The 26,732-nt window shown below is 46.0% G+C and overlaps 1 protein-coding gene across 1 annotated transcript in view; it reads right to left on the reverse strand.

Moving 5' to 3' along the window:
- Positions 1 to 26,732, reverse strand: part of VWA3A (von Willebrand factor A domain containing 3A) — a 48,984-nt gene that overhangs the window by 16,248 nt on the left and 6,004 nt on the right. The window contains exons 6-24 of the mRNA XM_087728684.1: positions 25,996 to 26,094; positions 24,334 to 24,440; positions 21,735 to 21,860; positions 19,750 to 19,858; positions 19,147 to 19,212; positions 17,828 to 17,953; positions 17,565 to 17,703; positions 17,046 to 17,149; positions 16,600 to 16,680; positions 15,405 to 15,499; positions 13,694 to 13,813; positions 12,896 to 12,970; positions 11,260 to 11,404; positions 8,802 to 8,997; positions 6,981 to 7,051; positions 5,239 to 5,403; positions 3,974 to 4,052; positions 1,787 to 1,888; positions 2 to 84 (exon numbers count right to left, since the gene is read on the reverse strand). Coding sequence (XP_087584810.1) covers positions 2 to 84; positions 1,787 to 1,888; positions 3,974 to 4,052; positions 5,239 to 5,403; positions 6,981 to 7,051; positions 8,802 to 8,997; positions 11,260 to 11,404; positions 12,896 to 12,970; positions 13,694 to 13,813; positions 15,405 to 15,499; positions 16,600 to 16,680; positions 17,046 to 17,149; positions 17,565 to 17,703; positions 17,828 to 17,953; positions 19,147 to 19,212; positions 19,750 to 19,858; positions 21,735 to 21,860; positions 24,334 to 24,440; positions 25,996 to 26,094 — 2,088 coding nt within the window. The remainder of the gene's footprint in view (position 1; positions 85 to 1,786; positions 1,889 to 3,973; positions 4,053 to 5,238; positions 5,404 to 6,980; positions 7,052 to 8,801; positions 8,998 to 11,259; positions 11,405 to 12,895; positions 12,971 to 13,693; positions 13,814 to 15,404; positions 15,500 to 16,599; positions 16,681 to 17,045; positions 17,150 to 17,564; positions 17,704 to 17,827; positions 17,954 to 19,146; positions 19,213 to 19,749; positions 19,859 to 21,734; positions 21,861 to 24,333; positions 24,441 to 25,995; positions 26,095 to 26,732) is intronic.

Consider the following 26,732-nt stretch of genomic DNA (forward strand, 5'->3'; position numbering starts at 1 on the left):
CTGTCTTGGTGGAGCAGATTTCTTCCTCGTTTGGCAACGCCACCGAAGGAATCAAGCTTTTCCTGGTCTTTGTGAAAAGTGCCTCTGGAGGGGAAGAAAGTCGTGTTATCCTTGCTTCTGAAATACACCTGGCTGTTTCCCCCCCCCCCCCCCAGTTGCTTGTTTTTTTAATTTTTTGAATAAATACAAATAGACAAAACACAAACAAAAAAAACCACAGAACCATCTTCCATTACAAATTGTAGAAAGTGTGTAGATTGGTTACAAAAACAGTCCATCACCTACAATTCATATCATATATTTTAAATCAAGTATATTTATATATATATATTACTATCATCATACCTCAACCTTCATTTGACTATAATATAGCAGTAGCAATAGCAGTAGACTTATATACCGCTTCATAGGCCTTTCAGGCCTCTCTAAGCGGTTTACAGAGAGTCAGCATATTGCCCCCAACAATCTGGGTTCTCATTTTACCCACCTCGGAAGGATGGAAGGCTGAGTCAACCCTGAGCCGGTGAGATTTGAACCGCTGACCTGCTGATCTAGCAGTAGCCTTCAGTGCTGCATTTAACCACTGCGCCACCTTGGCTCCTAATTGTTTTTATGTCCTTTTATATAAAATATTCCAAATTTAAAGCAAAACCACACAATGGCATTCCATTAGCTCTTCCTAATATCATCCAGTAACATTACATCTTTATAACATGTTGTTATACAGGCTGTTGTTTTTGAAATCATCTCGTTAAATAGTCCTTCTTGGAAGGAGGGAAATATGAATTTACAAATGGCATATCTAGACTAGATGAACAGAATTGGAAGGGACCTTGTAGGTCATCTAATCGAACCCCCTGTTTAAACAGGAGACCCTACGCCATTTCTGACAAAGGGCAGTCCAGTCTCTTCTTGAAAGCTTCCAATGATGAAGCTCCTGAAGGCAACTTCCGTTCCATTGCTTGATTGTTCTCACTGTCAGAAAATTTCTCCTTATTTCTAGGTTGAATCTCTCCTTGGTCAGTTTCCATCCATTATTCCTTGTTTGGCCTTCAGGTGCTTTGGAAAATAGCTTGACCCCCCCCTCTCCTCTCTGTGGCAGCCCCTGCCTCAAATATTGGAAGACTGCTATCATGTCTCCCCTGGTCCTTCCCTTCACTAGACTAGCCAGGCCCAGTTCCTGCAACCAAAATCTAAATCTAAATCCAATCTAAATCTCACCAAAGGGGTTTCCTATTTTTCTACTTGCATTTTTTACGTGCTTTCGAACTGCTAGGTTGGCAGAAGCTGGGACAAGTCACGGGAGCTCACTCTGTTATGCAACGCTAGGGATTCAAACTGCCGACCTTTCTGATCAACAAGCTCAGCTTCTTAGCCACTGAGCCACCTAGAGGTGGAGCTCCTATCTCACAATCAGGGAGGCTGCGAGTTCAATCCTAGGTAGAGGCAGATATTTCTCTCCCTGGGCACAATGAGAATATATCTGTTGAACAAAACTCAGCATTGGCGACAGGGAGGGCATCCAGCCATTAAATCACTCTGCTAGCTCTATTTTAAAAAACTCCCACTAAATATTCCCACAAGATAGGATTGGAATCCAGAAAATTTATCGCAGATTATAAATCTAAATCCAATCTAAATCTCTCAAGACAGAAAAAATACACCAATTCTGTAACCAAAGGGAAGGGAAAACAACTTGTTACGCACCTTAGGTTGCTAAAAAGTTTTCAAACATCTCTGTGGTGGGGGGGAAAGAGTAATTTCCCCCTTACCTGAAGACACTCACCTACGTTTTTGTGATCCAGCAAAGAGACTGATGTCACTGGCTGCTTCTTTGCCTTGGCGTTCAGTTTCCTTCTGGCCAGGAAAATCTCTTTGATGGGCTGAACTGCACAATAAATCAAATCATCATCATCTTCTTCATATAGAATCAGATTACCCCATCCCTTATGAAAAGAAGCACTAGGGATGACACGATAGCAGTGTTCCAGTATCTCAGGGGCTGCCACAAAGAAGAGGGAATCAAACTATTCTCCAAAGCACCTGAGGGTAGAACAAGAAGCAATGGGTGGAAACTAATCAAGGAGAGAAGCAACTTAGAACTGGGGACAAATTTCCTGATAGTTTGCACAATTAATCAGTGGAACAGAAGTTGCCTCCAGAAGTTGTGAATGCCCCAACACTGGAAGTTTTTAAGAAGAGATAGGATAACCATTTGTCTGAAGAGGTGTAGGGTTTCCTGCCTAAGCAGGGGGTTGGACTAGAAGACCTCCAAGGTCCCTTCCAACTATTCTCTTCCCTTCCCTTCTAATTCTACTCTACTCTATTCTCTGGACACGGCTGGCATCCCGAATAGGATTAATTCATCCTTTTTCTTCTTTTGTTCATCTCTGTATTTTTTTTTTAGCTTGCCAGCCGGATGTGTATAATCTGTTGATATTTTAAGACTCTGATAATATCATTTGGAGGAGTCCCATCCTATAAAAGGAAAGGGAGGGATAGCAGATCGTTCAGCAGCCCTCCCAATCCCAATCCTGAAAGGGGGCTGGAGACTATGTTAACGTTGCGGGGGGGGGGGGGAGTATTAAACACATGACTGTATTTTAACTACTGGCAAACAGAAGGATAGATAAATAGAGAACACGCAATCATGTTCACCTGATCCTGTAAAGTTGGAGTCATCCGATCTTCTAAGCTAGGTGTGTCCAACTTTGGCAAAGATGCAGGGACTTCAACTCCCAGAATGCTCCAGCCAGCATGAACCCTAACTCATTAAAATACAGTTGATTTATATCAGGTGTATCCAAGCTTGGCCACTTTAAAACTCATGGACTTCAGCTTCCAGAATTCCCCAGCCAGCATGTATTCTGGAAGCTGAAGTGTACAGATCTTGAAGCTCACAAGCACGGACATCGAAGCTATTCCAAGGTATAGTGTGAATTCTAAAGTGTGTATTCTAAAGTGCATCTAGTCAAGGCTGTGGTTTTCCCAGTTGCAATGGATGGCTGTGAAAGTTGGACCATAATAGCAATAGCAGTTAGACTTATATACTGCTTCATAAGGCTTTCAGCCCTCTCTACGCAGTTTACAGAGTCAGCATATTGCCCCCACAGTCTAGGTCCTCATTTCACCCACCTCGGAAGGATGGAAGGCTGAGTCAACCTTTGAGCCGGTGAGATTTGAACCGCCAAACTACAGCTAACAGTCAGCTGAAGTGGCCTGCAGTACTGCACTCTAACCACTGCGCCACCTCGGCTCTAAGAAAGGCTGAGCGCCAAAGAATGGAGGCCTTTGAACTCTGGTGCTGGAGAAGACTCCTGCATTGAGTCCCTTGGACTGCAAGGCCATCCAACCGGTCAGTCCTAGAGGAGATCCACCCTGGCTGCTCTTTAGAAGGCCAGATCCTGAAGAGGAAACTCAAAGGCTTTGGCCACCTAATGAGAAAGAAGGACTCCCTGGAGAAGAGTCTCATGCTGGGAATGATGGAGGGCAAAAGAAGGAGGACTGCAAGGCCATCCAACCGGTCAGTCCTAGAGGAGATCAACCCTGGCTGCTCTTTAGAAGGCCGGATCCTGAAGAGGAAACTCAAAGATTTTGGCCACCTAATGAGAAGGAAGAAGGACTCCCTGGAGAAGAGCCTCATGCTGGGAACGATGGAGGGCAAAAGAAGGAGGGGACGGCAGCGAAGGAGGTGGCTGGATGGAGTCACTGAAGCAGCCGGCGTGAGCTTAAATGGACTCCAGAGGATGACAGAGGACAGGAAGGCCTGGAGGAACGTTGTCCATGGGGTTGCGATGGGTCGGACACAACTTTGCAACTAATAACAACAATTCTAAGGCAAATCGAAGCAATTAAATTAACCATGGCAACTTCAACGTAGATGGGCGTCGGCTGATTGTGGGACTTAAATATGACTTGAGATATGGAAACACCCTTCTTTATCCCATGTAGTGGTCACTTCACTTGTACACACCTGGTGGGATTTCCGCCTTGCTACTCGGAGGACGCCACGAAAGGGCCTTGGGGCTACCGATCCTCTCGCCATCTTGGTGCTGTCCTCGAAAACCAGAAAGAGAAGGAGGACAGATAAGAAAACCTCTTGTTTAGGGAGTTTCTCATTCACCCAGGTCATAGTTCTCCCAAAGGTCAATTGCATCATTAATTCTCTTTTAATTACCCCATAATCCCTTCCAGGGTGGAGTCTTCCCCTCTAGGCCACCGCACCACCCAGGTAGAACTCTTATATCATCATCTTCTTCTTTTAACGATCCCATAATCCCTTCCAGGGTGGAGCCTGGGTATCTGAATGGAGCGGAGTGTTTACTGGCCAGATGCCGTCCCTGTTGCCAATGGGGAGTTTTTTTTCCAGCAGATATATTCCCATCATGACCAGAGAGAGAAATATCTTCCTCTACCTAGGATGGAACTCCCAGCCTCCTGATTGCGAGGCGAGAGCTCCGCCTCTAAGTCATTGCACCACTCAATTACATTATTATTAATATTTTTTTAAAAAAAATCTTGCATATTTTGGTTTTATCTTATTCCTGCTCCAGCAATTTTCCTTCTCCGGCAATTCTACCAAAGGTGCTTTTTTTTTTTGACTCAAGGACCAGAATTGGTAAATAGAAAATATCAAACAAAGCAAAGAATTTGATAATATAGGATAGAGATCTGCTGTGGCCCAGCAGGAGCCGTTGGAGTCGGCTCTGGACGATGTGGAGGACCCTGGGCAGGGTTCAGACTCCGAGCAGGGACCAGAGAGGCTGGTTGGCCATTAGAAGGCGCCTGAGGCATGGAGCAGCGGTGAAAGCCAAAGGGAGTTTGTCCCTGACGTCAGGCCCTGGAGCAGTGGTGAAGACGTCAGGCTCTGGAGCAGTGGGGAGGAGCTAAGGGAGTTGGTCCCGGACGCCAGGCAGAGACGGGCAGATAAGCGCCGGCAGCAATTACGGAGACATAGAAGATAATCAGGCCCAGGTGGTTGTGATTAGGCTCCTCCCAAGAGAGTATATAAGAAGAGACTTTGGGAGGAGACCTTTTGCAGGACACAACCGTTTTACTAAAGCTGGAGAAGCTCTTGTGTGTATTTCTTATCTGTGGGAGTCAGGTTTGCTGCCAAAGCCTTGTCAGTGAGTAATTATTTACAGTAATTGTGGCTAACAGTAACCTTGTGTCGGCGTGACTCACCGTACGGAGAGGGGTCAGAACAGAGATCATTTCGAAATACCAGCGCCAACTTACCATCCTGGCAAGGGTGAGGGCCGTCGGCTTTGGAAATGGTACTTTGGAAGGTCTGGTCTTATTTTCCCCCTTCTTTAGTGGTGAGAGGTCATCGACTATGGAAGATGACTGGTTCCTTGAAAGGTTTCCCGACTTCTGCCTTAAAGATTCCACTAACATGGCACACTAGAAACAAACCCACAATCCCCAAAACCATTGAGGTTTGCTTGAGAGTTCAGATTTCATGGCAGAACCTAACCCGTAGCGCCTAACGGGAACGAATTCAAAAGGAAATCAGTAGCAAATCTTTCCCATTTAAAGGGAGATTTGTGAAGTATGTCTTTCTAACATCAAGAGCCGTGGTGGCGCAGTGGTTAGAATGCAGTACTGCAGGCTACGTCTGCTGCCTGCCTGCAATTTGGCAGTTCGAATCTCACCAGGCTCAAAATTGACTCAGCTTTCCATCCTGAGGAGTCAGATTGCGTGGCACGACAAAACCGTGCTCGACTAAAGCACGCCCGATTAAACCGCGTCGCTGATGTCATCAACAGGGCAACAACAGCGAGCGTGGAGAAAGAAGGGCGCTTTAAATAGCGCTTTGAAAGCAAGCCGATTCAAGTTAAGGGTTAGGTTTAGGGTTAGGTTTAGGGTTAGGTTAAGGGTTAGGGTTAGGTTAAGGGTTAGGGTTAAGGTTAGGGTTAGGGTTAGGTTAAGGGTTAGGATTAGGTTTAGGGTTAGGTTAAGGGTTAGGTTTAGGGTTAGGTTTAGGTTTAAGATTAGGTTTAGGGGGGTTAGGTTTAGGTTTAGGGGTTAATTTTAGGTTTAGCGTTTACAGCGTGCTTCTGTCTCCGCGCTGTTGTTGCGCTGTGATGACATCAGCTACGCGGTTTCGTCGAGTGCCCTTTAGTCGAACGCGATTTTGTGGTGGAACCGTCAGATTGTTGGGGGCCATAGGCAGACTCTATAAACGGCTTAGAGAGGGCTGTAAAAGCACTGTGAAGCGGTATATAAGTCTAAGTGTTATTGTTCTTCTGTTTCTTCCTCCCTCCCGCCTTCCTTCCTTCCATGGTGCGCAGTGGTTAAAGTGCAGTATTGCAGGCTAACTCTGCCCACTATCAGAAGTTCGATCCTGACCAGCTGAAGGTTGACTCAGCCTTCCATCCTTCTGAGGTCATTAAAATGAGAACCCAGATTGTTGGGGGCGATATGCTGATTCTGTAAACCACTTAGAGAGGGCTGTAAAGCACTGTGAAGCGGTATATAAGTCTAAGGGCTATTGCTATTGCTAACCTGGGAACAGGCCAGAGCAAAATTTGTAAATGAAATCTTGTAATCCGCACCAAAAACCCCCATACAGACATCGGTACATTATTTCTCGGAATATGAATTGTTGTTCTTCTTTAAATCTATTTCCATGGATGGCAAAGAATTGAGATTAAATAAATTAATGGGTTCTGAAGTCTGGGTCTACTGTAAATTGGGAAACATGCTTCTTGCTCTTACTTTGGTATTTTTATCATCCATTATGATTACCAGATTTCTGCGGCAAAAATCCCAACCACCACTAGAGGGCCACAAGGAGTGAGAGATTTCAGGGTGCCTTTGCTGCCATCTTGTGGTCGTTTATATTTACCTAGCTCAAACCTAGTAAATCCTAGAAACTGACATGGGGAATGCAAGTTGACCTCAATGGTTGTGCAAAATGCTACATCCAGGTGATCAAACCACTGCAAACCACCTCGTGGTAAAGAGAGGTAGCTTACCTTGTGTGAGTAATGAACTGCTTTCTCCATTTCTGATAGGATAAGGCTGATGTCATCACTTTCGTTGATACCTCGGTATCCGCAAGACAAGGAGGAATTAAAAAAAAAACCAAAATATAAACTCCTAAGTTTTGAAATTTGATGCAATCCAATTTTTACAAAAACGGTAAGAACACACAACCACACAGGTACACATACACACAATACCTTCTGGGACATTTTGGGAAGGCTACAATTTTTTTGATGGAGGCTAAGAGAGATCAAATTCATGTAATCCTTGATATTTTACGAGAAATATTCGGACAGTGAGGAGGTTGGGGAGGAAGATGGGCCAGTCCTGGAGTCTGGGGAAGGCTCTGAGGAGGGCTCTGTGTCGGAGGCAGAGAGGGGGCCAGGGCCGTCTGACAGTTATCAGTTGCCTTCAGAGTCAGACATCAGTGAGGCAGAGGAACAGCTGGAGCCTGTTCCCAGTGTGCGCATGCACAGTGTTGCCAGACGAAGGGAGCAGCTAAGAAAAGGGGTTGACTTGGGAGTAAGGTCACAGGTGGATGGTGAATGGCCCCTCCCAGCGGAAATAAAAGAGGAGCAAAAGGGGAGTGGAGTTTGCAGGAGACCATTCGTTCGCTTAATTGGCTTGTGACTCTCGAAGACTCCTTATCAAGTTTTGCAAATATTGGCCTGTCAGCTGAGTGTCAGTATGAGCAGAATTCACAGTAAATTAATCAAAGGGCTTTTTGTCGTCACATGCTCTTGGGAAGCCTCGCTCCTTCTTTCTTTTCCTCCTATTCCTTCTCTTCCTATCTTCCCCTCCTCTTTCTCCTTTCTTTTCCCCTTCCCTTCTCCTCTCCACCTCCTTTCTCCTCCTCCTCCTCACCCAGGACCCCACAATACTGAATGACATGCTACATCTGTTTCACCATGGACGTAGAACTGATTTACTCACACAGTAAAAGAAAAAAAAAGGTGATTTATAACATTCCCCACTCAAAGCTCCTCAGAAGGCTAAAACAGTGTTCTGAGCTAGGCTTCCCCAAAAAGCAGGAGGCAGAGTCCTGGTCCCGACAAAACCCCTTTTATTAAACGAATGTGAATTCCTCTCGTTCACATTCAGCAAAGGCCTGGCAAAACAGTCTTTCAAAGGAATATTTATGACCACAGACCTTATCTGTCTTGGAAAGCTGCCAGGTCAATATTTTCCAAATGAGGCGCTGTGCAAGGAAAGACTTGGGCACAGAGTCTCTGAGATTCACGGACAGATCTTCACACTCCTGGAACGAATCTAACGACCAAATGAACGAATTGTTTCCTGTGAAAGCCCCCTCCTCTTTCGCTCCTCTTTTATTTCCTATGGGAGGGGCCATTCACCGTACACCTGTGGGTTTACTCCTGAGTCGACCCTGATTTCTTAGCTATTCTTTTCTTCCGGCAGCTCTGCCCATGCGCACACTGGGAACAGGCTCCAGCTGTTCCTCTGCCTCACTGATGTTTAGCTCCGTAGGCACCTGATCACTGCCAGACGGCCTCCGCCCTGTCTCTGCCTCTGACACAAAGCCCTCGTCCAAGCCTTCCCCAGCCTCCAGGACTGGCCCATGTTCCTCCCCAACCTCTTCACTGTCCGACTCTGCCGCCAGTTCTGCTGGCCGCTGGCGGGCCACAACAAACAGAAAGATAGAGATCAACCCTTGAAGAAGGAAAGGTTCTATTTCAGCAAGATTAAAGAGATGACCATCTCCTCAAGAGGTCCAGAGACCACTTGAGAGGATTCCCAGGTGGCACACCTTGAAGCGCATTAAAAATACGACCAGAAATTCTACCACACACCTGTTTCTCCAAACCAATGAAAACGTCCGTGGGCGGCCTGCACCATATCTTTGTAAGCAGCGGCGGTTTCTTCGGGACTCGCGTAGCGCGGTGGCAGGTCGTCTTCAAACGAAAAGGTGCCTACACTGAAGAGGCAAACATGGAGTTGCAAATCGCAGCCCCCGCAGACTTCGACCAGGTAAGAAGAGACGAGGTGCTGAAAGGCAAGGAGGCAGGAAACCCAACAAAACGGACAGCATCATTTGACACGAATTGAATTGGACTCTTAGACCACGTCGGTTCCTTGCTTGAAAAGGGGTTTCGTGTCCATTGAAAGAACCAATTTTTACACAATTCATGGGGCGATAAGTGGATTTGCCCCCCAAAGGGATTTGCCCATGTATTTTGCCAGGGAAGGTATAAAGGGCGGGCTGGAACAGTCGGCACCCTCCTAACCATAACAATGCGCTCCGAATCCATTGGCGAGGTCCATTTTGCTGCCCGGATTCATGGGGAGCTAACCCTAACCCTAAGTGGGGTTTTCTCCCAATGGGATTTTCCCATGTATTTTGCCAATAGGGAAGGTTTAGGTTTAGGTTTCATTTTATTTATATGCCGCCCTATTCCCTGCGGGACTCAGGGCGGCGCACAAACCCAAGGAGGGAAAGGGAAACACAAAAACTACAAATACAGGGCATTTAAAAACAACCAACAGCCACACGATTCGAGAGGGGAAGGGAACTCATCAACCCCAGGCCTGCTGACACAGCCAGGTTTTAACGGCTTTTCGGAAGGCCTGGAGAGAGGTGAGGGTCCGAATCTCTGCGGGGAGTCCGTTCCAAAGGGCCGGAGCCGCCACAGAGAAGGCCCTCCTGGTAGTAGCCAGATGACATTGGCTGGTAGACGGAACCCGGAGGAGGCCTGCCCTGTGTGATCTAATGGGTCTTTGGGAGGTAATTGGCAGCAGGCGGTCTCTCAAGTACCCAGGTCCAATACCATGAAGGGCTTTATAAGTGACGACTAGCACCTTGAAGCGTATCCGGAGACCAATCGGTAACCAGTGCAGCTCGCGGAGGATAGGTGTAACGTGGGTGTACCGAGGTGCACCCATGATCGCTCGCGCGGCTGCGTTCTGGACGAGCTGAAGTCTCCGAATGCTCTTCAAGGGCTTCCCCATGTAGAGCGCATTGCAGTAGGAAGGTAGATAGGGCAGGCTGGAACAGTCGGCACCCTCCCAAGCATAACCATGTGCTCCGAATCCATTGGCGATATCCATTTTGCTCCCCAAATTCATGGGGAACTAACCCTAAGTGGGTTTTTCCCCCCAATGGGATTTGCACATGTATTTTGCCAGGGAAGGTACAAAGGGTGGGCTGGAACAGTCGGCACCCTCCTAAGCATAACAATGCGCTCTGAATCCGTTGGCGATGTCCATTTTGCTCCCCAAATTCATGGGGAACTAACCCTAACCCTAACCCTAAGTGGGTTTTTCCCCCAATGGGATTTTCCCCTTGTATTTTACTGGGTGGTACTGATTGAGGGCAAAAGAAAAAGTGGACGACAGAGAATGAGGTGGCTGGATGGAGTCACCAAAGCAGTTGGTGTGAGCTTAAATGGACTTCAGGAGGCCTGGTGGAACATTGTCCATGGAGTCCGATGGGTCAGACACGACTTTGTATTTGTATTTGTATTTAGTTTATTTGTATGCCGCCCTTCTCCAGGAGGGACTCAGGGCGGCGAACAACTCAGGGGGGAAAGGGTACACATGATTAAAATACACGAAAATCACACAGCCATACAAGTCGAGAGGGGAGGGGAACTCATCAACCCCCAGGCCTGCCGGCACAGCCAGGTTTTGACGGCTCTCCGGAAGGCCTGGAGAGAGGTGAGGGTCCGGATCCCTGCGGGGAGTTCATTCCAAAGGGCCGGAGCCACCACAGAGAATGCCCTCCCCCGGGTAGTAGCCAGATGGCATTGGCTGGTGGACGGAACCGGAGGAGGCCGACCCTGTGAGATCTAATGGGTCTTTGGGAGGTAATTGGCAGCAGGCGGTCTCTCAAGTACCCAGGTCCAATACCATGAAGGGCTTTATAAGTTACGACTAGCACTTTGAAGCGTATCCGGAGACCGATCGGTAGCCTTTGCAACTAGACTTTGCAACTAACAATAACGATAAAGGCCTTTGACGTTTCTTATTAAGAGTTATTAAGAGTTCAGCACATTGCCTAAACCAGTGGTAGTCAACCTGGTCCCTACTGCCCACTCGTGGGCGTTCCAGATTTCATGGTGGGCGGTAGGGGTTTGCTGTAACTCTGCTTTATAAATTTTATAAAGTTACTTCCCTACTTTATAAATCAGCCTTACTATGGAACCAGTGGGCAGTTGGAAAATTTTACTACTAACAGAGATACTACAGTGGGCGGTAGGTATAAAAAGGTTGACTACTCCTGGCCTAAACTGATTTGGGAAGTCCACCTACCGTCTCCTGATCAGGCACTCCAGCTGCCAATAGGTATACGCCTTGAGATTTGTGCTTGTCTTTATCTTTAAAGTTCACCTCCACAGCTCTTTTGAGGGCCTTCAGAACATTTCTGGAGCCCTTACAGCGTAGACACAACACCCATCTAGAAAAAAAAACCACACATCAGCCATGTTCTCCTTGGATATTCCACATCTGTTTAGTGGCCCACAACGGTTGAAGCTTGGGACATCAAGAACCAGCGGCACCATTCAAAGGATGGAGAAGGTCCAAATGGTGGCTTTGATTGGACCGTTGAGCACAACTTGCCAAAGGTTGGACACCCCACGTTTTGCTCATTGATTTGGGCTGAAGTAAGTAGAAAAATATACAGATGTAACAATAGCACTTATATACAGCTTTACAGTGCTTCACAGCCCTCTCTGAGGGGTTTACAGAGTCAGCCTTTTGCCCCCAACAGTTTGGGTCCTCATTTTACCCACCTCGGAAGAATGGAAGGCTGACTCAACCATGTGATGGGCAGGATCGAATTGCTGACAGTCGGCAGAGTTAGCCTGTAATACTGCATTCTAACCACTGTGCACCATGGATGGATGGATGGATGGATGGATGGATGGATGGGTGGGTGGGTGGGTGGGTGGATGGATGGATGGATGGATGGATGGATGGATGGATGGATGGATGGAAGGAAGGAAGGAAGGAAGGAAGGAAGGAAGGAAGGTAGAATAGCCCTTAGACTTATATACCACTCACAGTGCTTTCCAGCCCTCTCTAAGCGGTTTACAGAGTCAGCCTGTTGCCCCCAACAATCCGGGTCCTCATTTTACCAACCTTGGAAGGATGGAAGGCTGACTCAACCATGACATGGGCAGGATCGAATTGCTGACAGTCAGCAGAGTTAGCCTGTAATACTGCATTCTAACCACTGTGCACCATGGATGGATGGATGGATGGATGGATGGATGGATGGATGGATGGATGGATGGATGGATGGATGGATGGATGGAAGGAAGGAAGGAAGGATGGATGGATAGATAGATAGATAGATATTGATAGAGGTAGATAGGTAGGTATAAATAGATAAATAGATAATAGATGGATAGACAGAAACAGTGAGAGACAGAGAGATATATAGACATAGAGAGAGAGATGAGGCATAGATAGCAATAGCATTTATGCAGTAGCATTTAGACATATACCACTTCACAGCCCTCTCTAAGCAGTTGACAAAGTCAGCCTCTTGCCCCCAACAATCTGGGTCCTCATTTTACCCACCTCAGAAGGACGCAAGGCTGAGTCAACCTTGAGCCTGGTGAGATTTGAACTGCCAAATTGTAGGCAGCCGGCAGTCAGAAGAAGCAGCCTGCAGTACTGCACTCTGACCACTGCGCCACTACGGCTCATCGTCATAGTCCCAAAAGATGCTTCTTTTCTTCCTTGTGTTTCTTTGAAGACCTTCAAAGAAACACAAGGAAGCTTCTCTACAACCTTCAGAAACTTCTTGGATGAGAAGCGAAGTGTCTTCAAAGAGAAACAAGAGAGTCCAGTGGCCTCTTGAGAAAAAAAAACACCTTTGGGATAACCGTGACCTTGAAGGACAGAGAATCTGCGCAGACATACAGGCGTAGTCCTTTACCTCCAAGCACTCTGTAAATTGTCTGGATGAGGTGGGACCATTTCAGGTTGCCAAGCCATAACTTCGCTTCCAAAGCTGCAAAAGAAATATGAAATCATTGGGAGAATAAATTACGTTGCCCCAAGTTCTCCTGCGTGAGCAGGGGTCTGGACTAGAAGACCTCTGAGGTCCCTTCCAGCCATGGCACAACAAAACCGCGGTCCACTAAAGCGCACCCGATTAAAGCGCGTACCTGACGTCATCAGCAGCGCGACAAATACGACCGCGGAGAAAAAAGGGCGCTTTAAAAAGCGCTTTTAAAGCAAGCCGGTTCACGTTAAGGTAAGGGTTAGGTTTAGGGTTAGGTTAAGCGTTAGGGTTAGGTTTAGGGTTAGGTTAAGGGTTAGCATTAGGTTTAGGGTTAGGTTTAGGGTTAGGTTTAGGGTTAGGTTTAGGGTTAGGTTTAGGGTTAGGTTTAGGGTTAGGTTTAGGGTTAGGTTTAGGGTTAGGTTTAGGGTTAGGTTTAGGGTTAGGTTTAGGGTTAGGTTTAGGGTTAGGTTTAGGGTTAGGTTTAGGGTTAGGTTTCGGGGGGTTAGGTTTAGGTTTACGCGTTAATTTTAGCTTTACCGCTCACAGCGTGCTTTTTTCGTCGCGCTGTGATGACGTCAGGTACGCGGTTTCGTCGAGCGCGCTTTAGTCGACCGCGGTTTTGTGGTGGAACCCCTTCCAGCTCTATCCCCTCCTACGGAATATTTATTTCCTGAAAAATATGATCTAGTTAAAAACAAAATGATCAAAGCGGGGAGGGAAGCCACTTACGCCACGATGTTGAAGAATTCCTTGCTTGCCATTTGCTCTTCCAGCAAAAGGCGTAAAGAATGTTGGATATGAAAGATGTAAGAGGAATTCGTTTTGGAGATGTCTACCAAGACCACCACCCTGAAATGTTGAAATGTTTAAATGTTTATGGCATTTGTATGCCCCCCCTATCCCGAGAGACTCAGGGCGGCTAACAAGCAAGGGGGGAAAGGGGAATACAAACAAAAGACAAAACAGGCAAGTTAAAAACAGAACAACAGTCACAACAGTTTAAGTGGGGCCAGGAACTCATCAGCCCCAGGCCTGCCGGAACAGCCAGGTCTTAGTGGCTTTGCGGAAAGCCGGAAGGGTGGTGAGGGTCCGGATCTCCACGGGGAGATCGTTCCAAAGGGCCGGAGCAGCCACAGCAATTAGCAATAGCAATAGCAATTAGATTTATATACCGCTTCATAGGGCTTTCAGCCCTCTCTAAGCGGTTTACAGAGTCAGCATATCACCCCCAACAATCTGGGTCCTCATTTCACCCACCTCGGAAGGATGGAAGGCTGAGTCAACCCTGAGCCGGTGAGATTTGAACAGCCGAACTGCCGAACTAGCAGTCAGCTGAAGTGGCCTGCAGTACTGCACTCTACCCACTGTGCCACCTCGGCTCTTCCAGGATCTAATTGGTCGTAGGGAGGTGATTGGCAGGAGGCGGTCTCTCAAGTACCCAGGTCCAATACCATGTAGGGCTTTAAAAGTAATGACTAGCACCTTGAAGCGTGTCCGGAGACCAACAGGTAGCCAGTGCAGCTCGCGGAGGATAGGTGTAACATGGGTGTACCGAGGTGCACCCACAATCGCTCGCGTGGCCGCGTTCTGGACAAGCTGAAGTCTCCGAATGCTTTTCAAGGGCAGCCCCATGTAGAGCGCGTTACAGCAGAAAGGAAAAACCAAAAGCTGCTAATGTTTCCTCGTTCTTCTTTTTTTAAGGACTAGATTTACACAATCACGTTAATTTCCCTGCGTTTCGGTTCCCTTCTTTTCCCTTCTTTAAGCAGCCTTGTGAAACCAAGGAAGGTGGAAGAGAAACCCTGATACGTTCCCCTCGCACATATGTGCTAGTCGTTCCTGACTCTAGGAGGCAGTGCTCATCTCCCTTTCAACGCCGAAGAGCCAGCATTGTCCAAAGACATCTCCGTGGTGATGTGGCTGGCATGACTAAACGCTGAAGGCGCACGGAACGCTGTTACTTTCTCAAGAAAGGTGGTTCCTATTTTTCTACTTGCATTTTTTATGTACTTTCGAACTGCTAGGTTGGCAGAAGCTGGGAAAAGTAACGGGAGCTCACTCCGTTACGCGGCACTAGGGATTCGAACCGCTGAACTGCCAACCTTTTTGATTGACAAGCTCAGCGTCTTAGGCACTGAGCCACCCTTTGGATGTGTTATACATTATAATAAATATAATAAATAATATACATAAATAATAAATAATTACTTTATTTCCTCAAAAGTAAGCCCTAATACATCTTTTGGATAAAAAAATTAATATAAGACCCGATCTTATTTTGGGGAAAACTCGGTATTATTTTAGCACATGGACCGGGAAGTTTCCCTCCTATTAAACCAGGGCGTGAAGTATTGAAAAGGGATTGGACAAGAGGAACAGATAGATGTAGAAATAAAAGGCAAGATGGCATTTGAACTGGATGGAAGTCCAATCTTGGTACCTGTTTTCACAAACTGTTCCCCAAATTCTTCTGCTGGAAAGAGACAGCCAATCAATGCGTCTCTCGTACATCTTCACCGTCTGCCTGAGTTGCTTCTGTGAAGTCAAGGAGAAAAGATATCAACACACTTGGCCAATAAAGAATTATATCCTATCCTATCCTTCATTCCATTATTCCTATTCTATTCTATTCCATTATTCTATTCTATTCTATCCTATCCTATCCTTCATTCCATTATTCCTATTCTATTCTATTCCTATTCTATTCCATTATTCTATCCTATCCTATCCTATCATTCATTCCATTATTTTATTCAATTCAATTCTATTCTATTCTCTTATTCTATTCTATCCTATCCTATATTCCATTATTCTATTCTATTCTATCCTATCATTCATTCCATTATTCTATTCTATTCAATTCTATTCTATTCTCTTATTCTATTCTATCCTATCCTATATTACATTATTCTATTCTATTCTATCCTATTCTATTCTATCCTACTCTATTATTCTATTCTATCCTCTTCTCTCCTTCATTCTATTATTCTAGTCTAGTCTATAATTCTATTCTATTATATCCTATATTCCATTATTCTATTCTATTCTATGATTCTATTCTATTCTACTCTATTCTCTCCTATTCTATTATTCTATTCTATTCTATCCTCTCCTCTCCTTCATTCCATTATTCTATTCTATTCTATTCTATTCTATTATTCTATCCTATCCTATCCTATCATTCATTCCATTATTTTATTCAATTCTATTCTATTCTATTCTCTTATTCTATTCTATCCTATCCTATATTCCATTATTCTATTCTATTCTATCCTATCATTCATTCCATTATTCTATTCTATTCAATTCTATTCTATTATTCTATTCTATCCTATCCTATATTACATTATTCTATTCTATTCTATCCTATTCTATTCTATTCTATTCTATTCTATCCTACTCTATTATTCTATTCTATCCTCTTTTCTCCTTCATTCTATTATTCTAGTCTAGTCTATAATTCTATTCTATTATATCCTATATTCCATTATTCTATTCTATTCTATTCTATTCTATGATTCTATTCTATTCTACTCTATTCTCTCCTATTCTATTATTCTATTCTATTCTATCCTCTCCTCTCCTTCATTCCATTATTCTATTCTATTCTATTCTGTGACATGCAGTTTATTCACCTGGTAATCGTATAATATCGGAGGATCGACGTGAATGTTTTTCATGGTCCCATCGTGCCATTCAAACTGCATCATGGCTTTCTGCAAAGAAGAGGACAGCACAAAATCACAAAACAGATTACGGGTAGCCTTCCCCAGACTCCAGGACTGGCCCATGTTCCTCCCCAACCTCCTCACTGTCCAAATCTGATGCCAGCTCTGCTGTCCACTGGCAGGCCACAAGAACGAACTGTGGTAGGTTGAATTGTAGACTTTGGAAGGGAGCTTACCATTAGCTGGATTCGTAGGCGCTATACCCAATTGTTCTGGACGAGAAATTTAAGATCAAACCTGCCAACGTTAACCGGATGGTGTTTTCTTGGATTCCCTGCTGACTCATCGCAGGAACGAGCGATTCCCACGAATCCCCCGACAAGCAACCCAAATCAGTTCCGCTTAAGGCCTACCCCGTGCAGAGTGGACGAGACTGTTTTGCGAAGGACCGGCACAAATTCTTCCACGGGCGAGAAAGCGTTGGGGGCTAAGACTTGGTACAGGCTGAGTTTCTTGGCTGCAGGAAGGTAAAGAAGACGACCGAGTCCAGCAGCTGGTCTGAATTGGTACCGTTTCGGAGGGAAGCCTTGGGGTTCTGCCCAGGGGTGGGTTCCGGCAGGAACTACTGCTGGTTCGCTCGTGCGCGCGCTCCATGCACGGTGGATGCATGCTGTGCACGCATGCGCAGTGCAATTTAATTTTTTCGCCGCATGTGCAGAACGGAAAAACAAGATCGGCTTCTACCGTACTGCCGTAAAATGGCTTGTACTCTGCAGAGCAGTGAGTCGCCACAGGGGCCGCCCAGAGAACCGGTTCGGTGGCGTGGCAGGCCTGGGTCACTGCCAGTTCCAGCGACCCAGGCTGCCAAACCACTACCGGTTCGGTCAAATCTACCTGAACCGGAAGGGAATCCACTCCTGGTTTTGCCTTACCTCGCAATCCATTGGTTTTCAACCACTCCGCGGAAGATTTGGCCAAGAGGTTGGGGATCTGGATTGCAAGAAGGCGTTCGTGCTGGAAAGGTTTGGACAGTTGCACCAGAGATGACGACCTCATGCGCTCCGCTGAATTCTGAGCAGAGACAGAGTCAACATGTCCTCCGTCAAAAACAGGGCATCCTTGTTCGGCTACAGGATTTCCTAGCCCTGGGCTGCAGGCAGGTAAGCGAGGCCTCTAAAAGGAACCAGGGACTTACGTTTGTCACTAAATTGAAGAGCGAGTCACCCATCCTGCCCTCGTAAATCTCGTTCACAACCTCCAGCACGCTCTCTGCTTTCTGCCGCTCAGAAAGGACTAGCTGAATATCTGTGCTGTTGCACGTCTGCTTAGAGGGTGTCAAATGGAGAGACAGAGAGCGGGGGGAGGGGGGAGAGGGAGAGAGAGAAGGAGAAAGGGGGGAGGAAGGGAAGGAGGAAGGAAAGGAAGGAGGGAGGGGGAGGGACAGAGGGAGAAGGTGGGGGGAAAGGAGGGGGGAGAGAGAGAAAGGGAAGGGAGGGAGAAAGGAAGGAAAGGAGGGAGGGAGGGGGAGGGGAGGAGGAAGAGAGGGAGAGGGAGAGAGAAAAAGAGGGAGGAGTGGGAGGGAGAGAGGGGGAGGGAGGGAAAGGAGGGGGAGGGAGAGGGAGAAAGGGAAGGGCGGGAGGAAGGAACAAAAGGAGGGAGGGAGGGGAAGGGGAGGAGGAAGAGATGGAGCGGGAGAGAGAAAGGGAAGGAGAAGGGGGGAGGGAGAGGGGGAAGGGTGAAGGGAGGGAGGTGGAGGAAGGGAGAGGGAGAAGGAGTGGGAGGGAGAGAGAGGGAGGGAGGGAAAGGAGGGGGAGGGAGAGAGAGAAAGGGAAGGGGGAAGGAAGGAAAGGAGGGAGGGGGAGGAAGAGAGGGAGAGGGAGAAAGGAAGCGAGGGGGAGGGGGAGGGAGAAGGGGAAGGAAGGGAGAAGGGAGAGGGAGGGAGAGAGGGGAAGGGAGGGAGTGGGGGAGTGAGACACAGAGAGAGAGAGAGATTACAGGTAGTCCTCAATTTACGACTGAGCCCCAAAGTTATGCCAAGTCATCTTAAGTGAGTTTTGCCCCATTTTACGACTTTTCTTGCCACAGTTGTTAAGTGAATCCCTGCCGTTGAAAAATTAGTAACACGATTCCTAGTCGTGGCTTCCCCAGGGACTTTGCTTGCCCAAAGGTCGCAAAGTGGGATCACGTGACCCTCGGGACGCTGCAACCGTCGTAAGTATGAACCAGTCGCCACGCATCTGAATTTTGACTGCACTGGTCATGGGGATGCTACAACGGTGCTAAGTGTCAAAAGTGATTCATCATAAGTCACTTTCTTCGGTGCCGTTGTGACTTTGAACCGTCGTTAAATGAACCGTCGTAAGTCAAGGACTACCTTTATTGCCTTCACTTCCGGGCACTTTAAAAAAAACAAAACCACAATTCAAGCGTATTTGGGAAGCTTGAGAGGCCATAGGCAGTCCTTGGGGTTAAGACGGCACATCCCTGCTTTCGCCGTAAAGTCGAAAAGCCTACCTCCATTTTCTCTGAGTAGCAATGGTAGCGGCCTCTCACCTCTTCCGCCAAGCTTTTGAGAATGGCCTAGAGGAAGGAAATGAATGGAAATCCGTGGCTGTTCCCTCTGACACCTGGTCATTTGCATCCTTTTAGAGAGTCCTTGAGGCCACTTGGAGGTTTAAAGGACCGTGTTGTAGATTGAAGATAGATGATGTCGCATCCCTCCTTCTCTGTTGAGAAAGGGCTGTCCAATTTGGACATAGATAACCTCTTTGACCCCTCTTTAAAACTAACCACCAAGTGGCCTCAACTTTTTAAAGCATTTTCCCCCCTGCCGGTTCGCCTTTTAAAAACCTTTTTTTAAAAAGCTCGGCAGCTCAGCGATCGTCGGAAGCTTTTCGTTTTTTCTTTTTAACTACCGTTTCGCAGAACCGAGGATAATTGACCCTACCGGTTCGGCCGAACGGGGAGGATTTCGCCCCTGCGAAGAAGCTTCTTGGACAAGAAGCGAAACGTCTTCAAAGAAGAAAAAAAAAACAAGGAAGTCCAGCTGCCTCCTGAAAAAAGCAGCTTTGGGGACCTCCGAGCCAGGCTCCCCCTTCCCACAACACGGAGACTCACAGGAGGCGCCTCACTGCCGCAGTTGTAGGCCACGGTGTGAACCAGCAAACGTCTTCCAGCCGAGCACTGCTGGATGTAATCCGACAAAATTTCTGGAGCCTGGTCTGGGCTGGTTTGGAAAACAAGAAAGGAGGAAAGGATGAATTGGGAGAGAAGGACGAGCTATAAGAATGTATCAACAGCTGCTAGAATTGTATTTGCCAAAAATTGGAAAAACGAGAAAGTACCATCACAGGAAGAACCTATTCGGAAAATAATGGAATGTGCCGAAATGAGTAAGCTTATATTTGAAATTAGAGAACAAGAGGATGAGCAATATTATAAAGTGTGGGACTTGTTTTACCAATGGTTAGATTAAAAAAAACCTGGGAATTATGTTGTAGTTTTTTTGTCTTTTGTCTTTTTCTATTCTCTCTGTTACGATATAGAGTACTACTTATATGATATATAAAGGACAATAATGATTTTAATGTATAAGAGTGGGATGATTTGAATACCTGGGTATAATTGTATGTAGTGATGATTTTATATTAGAAAGATCTTTGTATATTAAACGGATCAATGATGATGTAAGGAATAATTGATATATACATGAATTGAAATACTTAACCACTATATGGATTAATAATTAATAATGGGAAACTATTTTTGGGATTCTAGATGATTGGTGATACTATGGTCAATTGAAAATATGAATGTATATTATAAATAAATGGGAATTCTTTGTTCCAATCTTTGCTATTTTTTCCTTAGAGATAGGTGATATTATAATACTTTAAAGACTTATTGTTATTTGATAGATAATTATGAACTCAAGGAAATAAGGATTGCTACAAATGAAAGAATATTAATAGTAATTTGAACACATAACGCTCAATGACAGTGAAATATTCAGCTATATTTAATGTAAACCAGTGATGTTAATCCTAAATTTAAGAATTGATGCACAAAATCCTGTAACCAAACGAGATGCTTGATGAAATGGAGGAAAGTTGTTCTTTTTTCCTCTCTTGCTTTGGTTTGTATGTGTTGTTTTGTTTAAAAAGAATAAAATATTTTTTTTTTTAAAAAAAAAGAATGACACAGGAAAGAGAAAGCAGTCATCAAATACTAGAGCAGTGACGGCTCACCTTATCCGGAACACACCCGAACCCACAAAATGCAAAAAGTTGAGGTTGGAGTGTGTTTATCTCGTACTGCGCTAGGAAGAGTTGGGAGTCAATGGCCTCTTTTTCTCCTTTTTCTCCTCCCCCTCGTATTTCACACCTCCTTTCCCCCGTTCCCTTCCCTTCCCTTCATTTCCTAATTTCTTTCTTCTTTTTGTATTTTATACAACACAAAAATGGACAAAAGGACAATCCTGCTACTCACTTAACAACTGCGGTGATTCGTTTCACAACCGTAGCAAGAAAGGTCGTGAAAATCCATTTAACAACCGTCTCGCACAGCAGCAAACATTCGTGCAGTGGTGAAATTCTATTTATTTTTTTTACTACCGGTTCTGTGGGCGTGGCTTGGTGGGCGTGGCAGGGGAAGGATACTGCAAAATCTCCACTCCCCATTTCCATTCTCGGGCATGGGTGCCATGGGTTCGCCATCACAGATATAGGTCTTAGAAGGATAGTAGCAGTGGTGGGATTCCAAAATTTCTCCTCCCAGTTCTGTGGGCGTGGCGTGGCGTGGCTTGGTGGGCGTGGTGTGGCTTGGTGGGCGTGGCAGGGGAAGGTTACTGCAAAATCCCCATTCCCTCCTGATCAGATGGGACTCGAGAGGCAGAGAATAGATGGGGCGGGGCCAGCCAGAGGTGGTATTTGCCGGTTCTCTGAACTACTCAAACCTTCTCCAGAACCTGTCAGAACCTGCTGAATTTGACCCCTGGTCTTGGGATGAGTTTAGGCCCACTGGCCCACTCAATTGTGGTCATGTCAAGGATTATCTGTACATTTAAACCAAAGCCAACACCTGCCTTTCAACAGAGGACCTACCAGGTTCCAACTATGATCGCCACTGAATCCAATTCTCTCATCAGCAGGACTTTCTTTAAAGCTTTTAGCAAATTGCAGCCTCTGGTAGGTTCCAGCTCCTGGACCCACTGCCTGGCTTCATTTAATCTAGGGGAGGGGGGAATAAAGAAAATAAATTTTACTGCACGCCAATTTAGACACCAGCCTAAAGTTCTACAGAGCAATTAAACTGCCTTTTCCCTTTGAGTTTAATAATAGTGATGTGCCTGTCGACAAAGCACATCTCAAAGAGCCAATTCCAAACAATTAACAACGCTGAAAGTCAACCAGTCATGTGGTTAGCAAATGCAAAGATCAACCAGTAAATGGCAACTTTGGCATGATAAAATTAGGCAATAAAATTCTAGCAGAATAACGACAACAATAGAAGTTCAATTCTACTAAAAGTGACTCCTGCAAGCATGCACCAGTATCAACGCAACCAACATGGAATTTCCAAAAGGAAAACAGAGGACCTGCAATTCCAGCAAGAGGAACAAAAATCTGAAATTTTAGACAAATAGCACTCTTTCCAACATGTCATCTTTAGTGAAGAGTGCAAACCAGTATCTGCATTTCCTGCGTCGGATGAGGGGAGCACATCTTTTTCCTGCTGCCCTGACCACTTTTTACAGAGGCACCATTGAGAGCCTTTTAACAAACCGCATCCCTGCTTGGTTTGGTGGCAGCAGTGCCTCCGATAGAAAATCCATACAGAGAGTGGTGAGGACAGTGGAGAAGATTATAGGAAGCTCGCTTCCTATTTTTCATGCTGCTGCTTATAAGTGCTATGTTCTTCGAGCTCAAACCATCGTTTGAGTCTGTTAGGGTCTGTTTCTGTTGCTATCCTTCTGGGAGGAGGTTTTGAAGAATTTCTAGTAGGACTACCAGATTCTGTAACCGCTTTGATCCCTATGCCATCCGTCTGGTAAATTCCCAAGACTCGTTTCTCTTACCATGTACATGTATACATCTGGAGTAGACTGTGTTGTTTCTCAGTGTCATTTAATATATATGGGTATGTGCAAATGGTGGGTTTCCAAATTTTTTATAACCTCTTCTGTAGGTGTGGCCTGCTTTGTGGGAGTGGCTTGCCAGCCAGGTGACCGGCTGGGAGTGGCTTGCCAGCCAGGTGACCGGCTGGCAGTGGCTTGCCAGTCATGTAACTGGGTGGGCGTGGCCAACTTGTAAAATGTGGTGAAACTCACTTAACAACGCTCTTGCTTAGCAACCAAAATGTTGGCTCAGAAACTCTGGCATTTGAAGCACGCAAGTCTTAGAGCTGTCAAGTTACAAGACCCTTCCACCCCTAACCCTTTAGAAAAAACACCCCAGGGGTGTTCAAACTTGACAGCTTTAAGACTTGTGGACTTCAACTCCCAGAATTCCTCCTCTTGCTCTTCATCTTGATGATGTGCGGAAGGGCGGGGGGGGAGGGAGCTGGAACCGGTTCTAAACGGCATTGTAGATTTATGGAACCTCTTCTACAGAAGAGGTTAGAACTGGCAGGAACCCACCCCTGGTATGTGCATACTTTTCTATTTATGTATTTAATTTGTTATTTTATAGTGTATTTATTGTATTTTTCAGAGTATAAGACGCACCTTTCCTGCCCTAAAAGAGCGTGGAAATATTGGTGAGTCTTATACACTGAATACAGTCATTTTTGGCCTCCTGAAGCTCCACCCCTGAATCCCATATTTGTGAAAAATGGGCAAAACACAGGCCGCTTTTCAACCAAATGGGGGTGTTTTCACAGTTCCACCACAAAACCGCGTTCGACTAAAGCGTGCTCGACGAAACCGCGTAGCTGACATCATCACAGGGCGACAACAGCGCGGAGACAGAAGCACGCTGTAAACGCTAAAGCTAAAATTAACCCCTAAACCTAAACCTAACCCCCCTAAACCTAATCCTAAACCTAACCCTAAACCTAACCCTTAACCTAACGCTAAACCTAATCCTAACCCTTAACCTAACCCTTAACCTAACCCTAACCCTTAACCTAACCCTAAACCTAACCCTAACCCTTAACCTAACCCTAAACATAACCCTAAAGTTAACCCTAAACCTTAACCCTTACCTTAACTTGAATCGGCTTGCTTTCAAAGTGCTATTTAAAGCGCCCTTCTTTCTCCGCGCTTGCTGTTGTCGCCCTGTTGATGACGTCAGCGACGCGGTTTAATCGGGCGCGCTTTAGTCGAGCGCGGTTTTGTCGTGCCACGGTTTTCACTTTCCCCCACCCCCCCAGAAGCACTTTTCAGGCTTCAGCAGGGCTGGGGGAAGGGAAAAATGTCCCCATTTTGGTGAAAAACGGGGTGTTTTGCCTTCTCCCAGCCCTGCTGAAGGCTGTCGAGTGCCCCTGGGGCTGGGGAGGACCAAAACTTTTTTTCCCTTACTTACCTCTTCGAAACGCACTTGGTGCGTCTTATACACCGGTGCGTCTTATAGTCCGAAAAATGTGGTATTATTTTGTAGCATAGATTTGAGGTGGTCATGCAATGGAATTTCATGATAATGTACGTCTATGCCGATTATTAGTGTACGTTCAAAGTCGCAATAAAGCAGTTGTAAACCTTACCGATCCTCATTGACGGTGCGCGGTTCCTCCCACAGAACTGAGGTCTCACTTCCGAACGAAATAAAGTAGAGTTTTTTCATGTAATGCAGCTGCTCGTTAATTAATGCCTGGGAGGAAAGTAATCAGGAGTTCAGGTTGATCTGAGTCGACCCCATCAGAGACAAGAAGAACCGACCCTTATAATATACGAGTTATTCCCAGTGGTATTTTGTATTTTTGTATTTTATTAATATTTATAGGCCGCCCTTTTCCCCGCGGGACTCAGGGCGGCTTACATAAAATAGGGAGGGGGGGGGTGTAAACAATAAACATAAAACAATACATAAGAGTAAAATAGAACACAACATTCATTCTTCATTCGGGTGGGGACAGATTGTGATCTTATCCCCAGGCCTGACGGGATAGCCAGGTCTTGAGGGCTGTGCGGAAGGTCTGGACGGTGGTGAGGGTACGAATCTCCACGGGGAGATCGTTCCAAAGGGTCGGAGCTGCTACTGAAAAGGCTCTCCTCCGTGTAGTTGCCAGTCGACACTGACTGGCGGATGGTATTCGGAGGAGGCCCAATCTATGTGATCTTATAGGTCGTAGGGAGGTAATTGGCAGGAGGCGGTCTCTCAAGTGGTGAAATCTAAACATTTTTCCTACCGGTTCTGTGAGCGTGGCTTGGAGGTGTTTGTGTGTGGGGGGTCATGTGATTGGGGGGGAGTGGCTTGGTAGTCATGTGACTGGGGCGGGTCAAAAGACAGAAACTCACTTTGATGTTTAATAAATTTATAGGCCGCCCAATCCCGAAGGACTCCGGGCGGCTTACAACAATACATTTAAAAATAGAAGTTAAAAACACTTTAAGAATGTCCTGCTGGAGCAGGGGATTGGACGAGGACTGGATTGCTGTGCTCTTTCAAGGCATCTTCTGAAGCCGCATCTAATGCCAAGTTTGTGGTCCTTCCTCCCTCTCTTCTCTCTCTCTCTTTTTCACAGCACCCCACCACCGCTTTTTAAAGCATTTTTCCCCTGCCTATTCGCCCAAAACCAGCAGGAAAAAAACGCTTTAAAAAGCGGAAAAAAAGAAGTTTCCCACAATCGTGCAGCTCACAGCTGATCCTTGGAAGCTTTTTTTCTTACTACTGGTTCCGCTGAACCGGGAGGATTTCACCTGTGCATTATCCCCTACCACTAACACAGTAGTGCAATATTGAACCGCTAACGCAGCCTAGGAGGGGATGGCTTCCGTCATCAAATGAAGCCACAATCTCATGACCTGAGCTTTGTTAAACACAGGGAGTCCTCGCTTTGTGACCGTTTCATTTGGTGACCGTTCAAAATTACAACGGGAAGGGAAAAAAAGGGACCTTCTGATCAGTTTTCACTGTGACGACCGTTGCCGAATCCCCCCGTGGTGATCAGAATTCAGATGCTTGGCAACTGGATCCTATCTACGACGGGCGCAGCGGTCCCGCGGTTACCCCCTTTTGCGACCTTCCGGCGAGCCAAGTCCACGGATTCCTTGAACAACCGTGTGACTAACTGAATATTTGCAGCGATTTGCTTAAGAAATGCGGCAAGAAAGGCCGTAAAACGGGGCGACGTTCGCCGAACCACCGTCATGCGTAGCAATGGCTTGACTGTCGTCGTAAGCCGAGGACTGCCTGTAATACTTACCATGAGATCCATTTGAAGTCCTTGCAGTCCTGATCCATAATCTACGCTGGATGTTTCGATGAGAACTCCAAGTTTGTTTCCTTGAATGACGCCAAACAACTGGAGTTGGAGGATGAAGAAAGAAAGAAAGATGTCAGCACCTCTTCATTGGGTAATTAGGAAAGAAGACCACGAGACTCCATAGGTAGAAATCAAGTGTACTTTTACTAATTATAAATGATTAAAGGCGTAGCGAAGCGAAGACTGATTATTTAGGCGGGAAAGCGATTGATATATAGAATAACTCATTCCCCACCCCTTGGCATCACAGTTACAGTCCAATCATAATTCTCCCAAGTGTCAGGTGTGAGATAACTTCAAAAGGCATCACTAAGATGGAATGTCGGTGCCGTTAGTCTTGGCGGGAACCTCCTACGCATGCGTAGTCCGACAGGCAGCTGAGCTCCAGAATCTTCCTCCAGCACAATTAGTAACCCCTCCCAAATACCATGCCCTCCCTCCCCGTTTCATGGCAGCCAAAGCAGCAGCAAAGCAGAGGCTGACAAAAGAAAGAAAGAAAGAAAGAAAGAAAGAAAGAAAGAAAGAAAGAAAGAAAGAAAGAAAGAAAGAAAGAAAGAAATGGAAAGACCTTAAAACTTCATGTATGTATGTATGTATGTATGTATGTATGTATGTATGTAGGTAGGTAGGTAGGTAGGTAGGTAGGTAGGTAGGTAGCTAGGTAGGTATTCATTCAT

This window comes from Thamnophis sirtalis, unplaced genomic scaffold, assembly GCF_051295495.1.
Source record: "Thamnophis sirtalis isolate CommonGarterSnake01/CBP01778 unplaced genomic scaffold, rThaSir2_p1.2 scaffold_14, whole genome shotgun sequence".
NCBI lineage: Eukaryota > Metazoa > Chordata > Lepidosauria > Squamata > Natricidae > Thamnophis > Thamnophis sirtalis.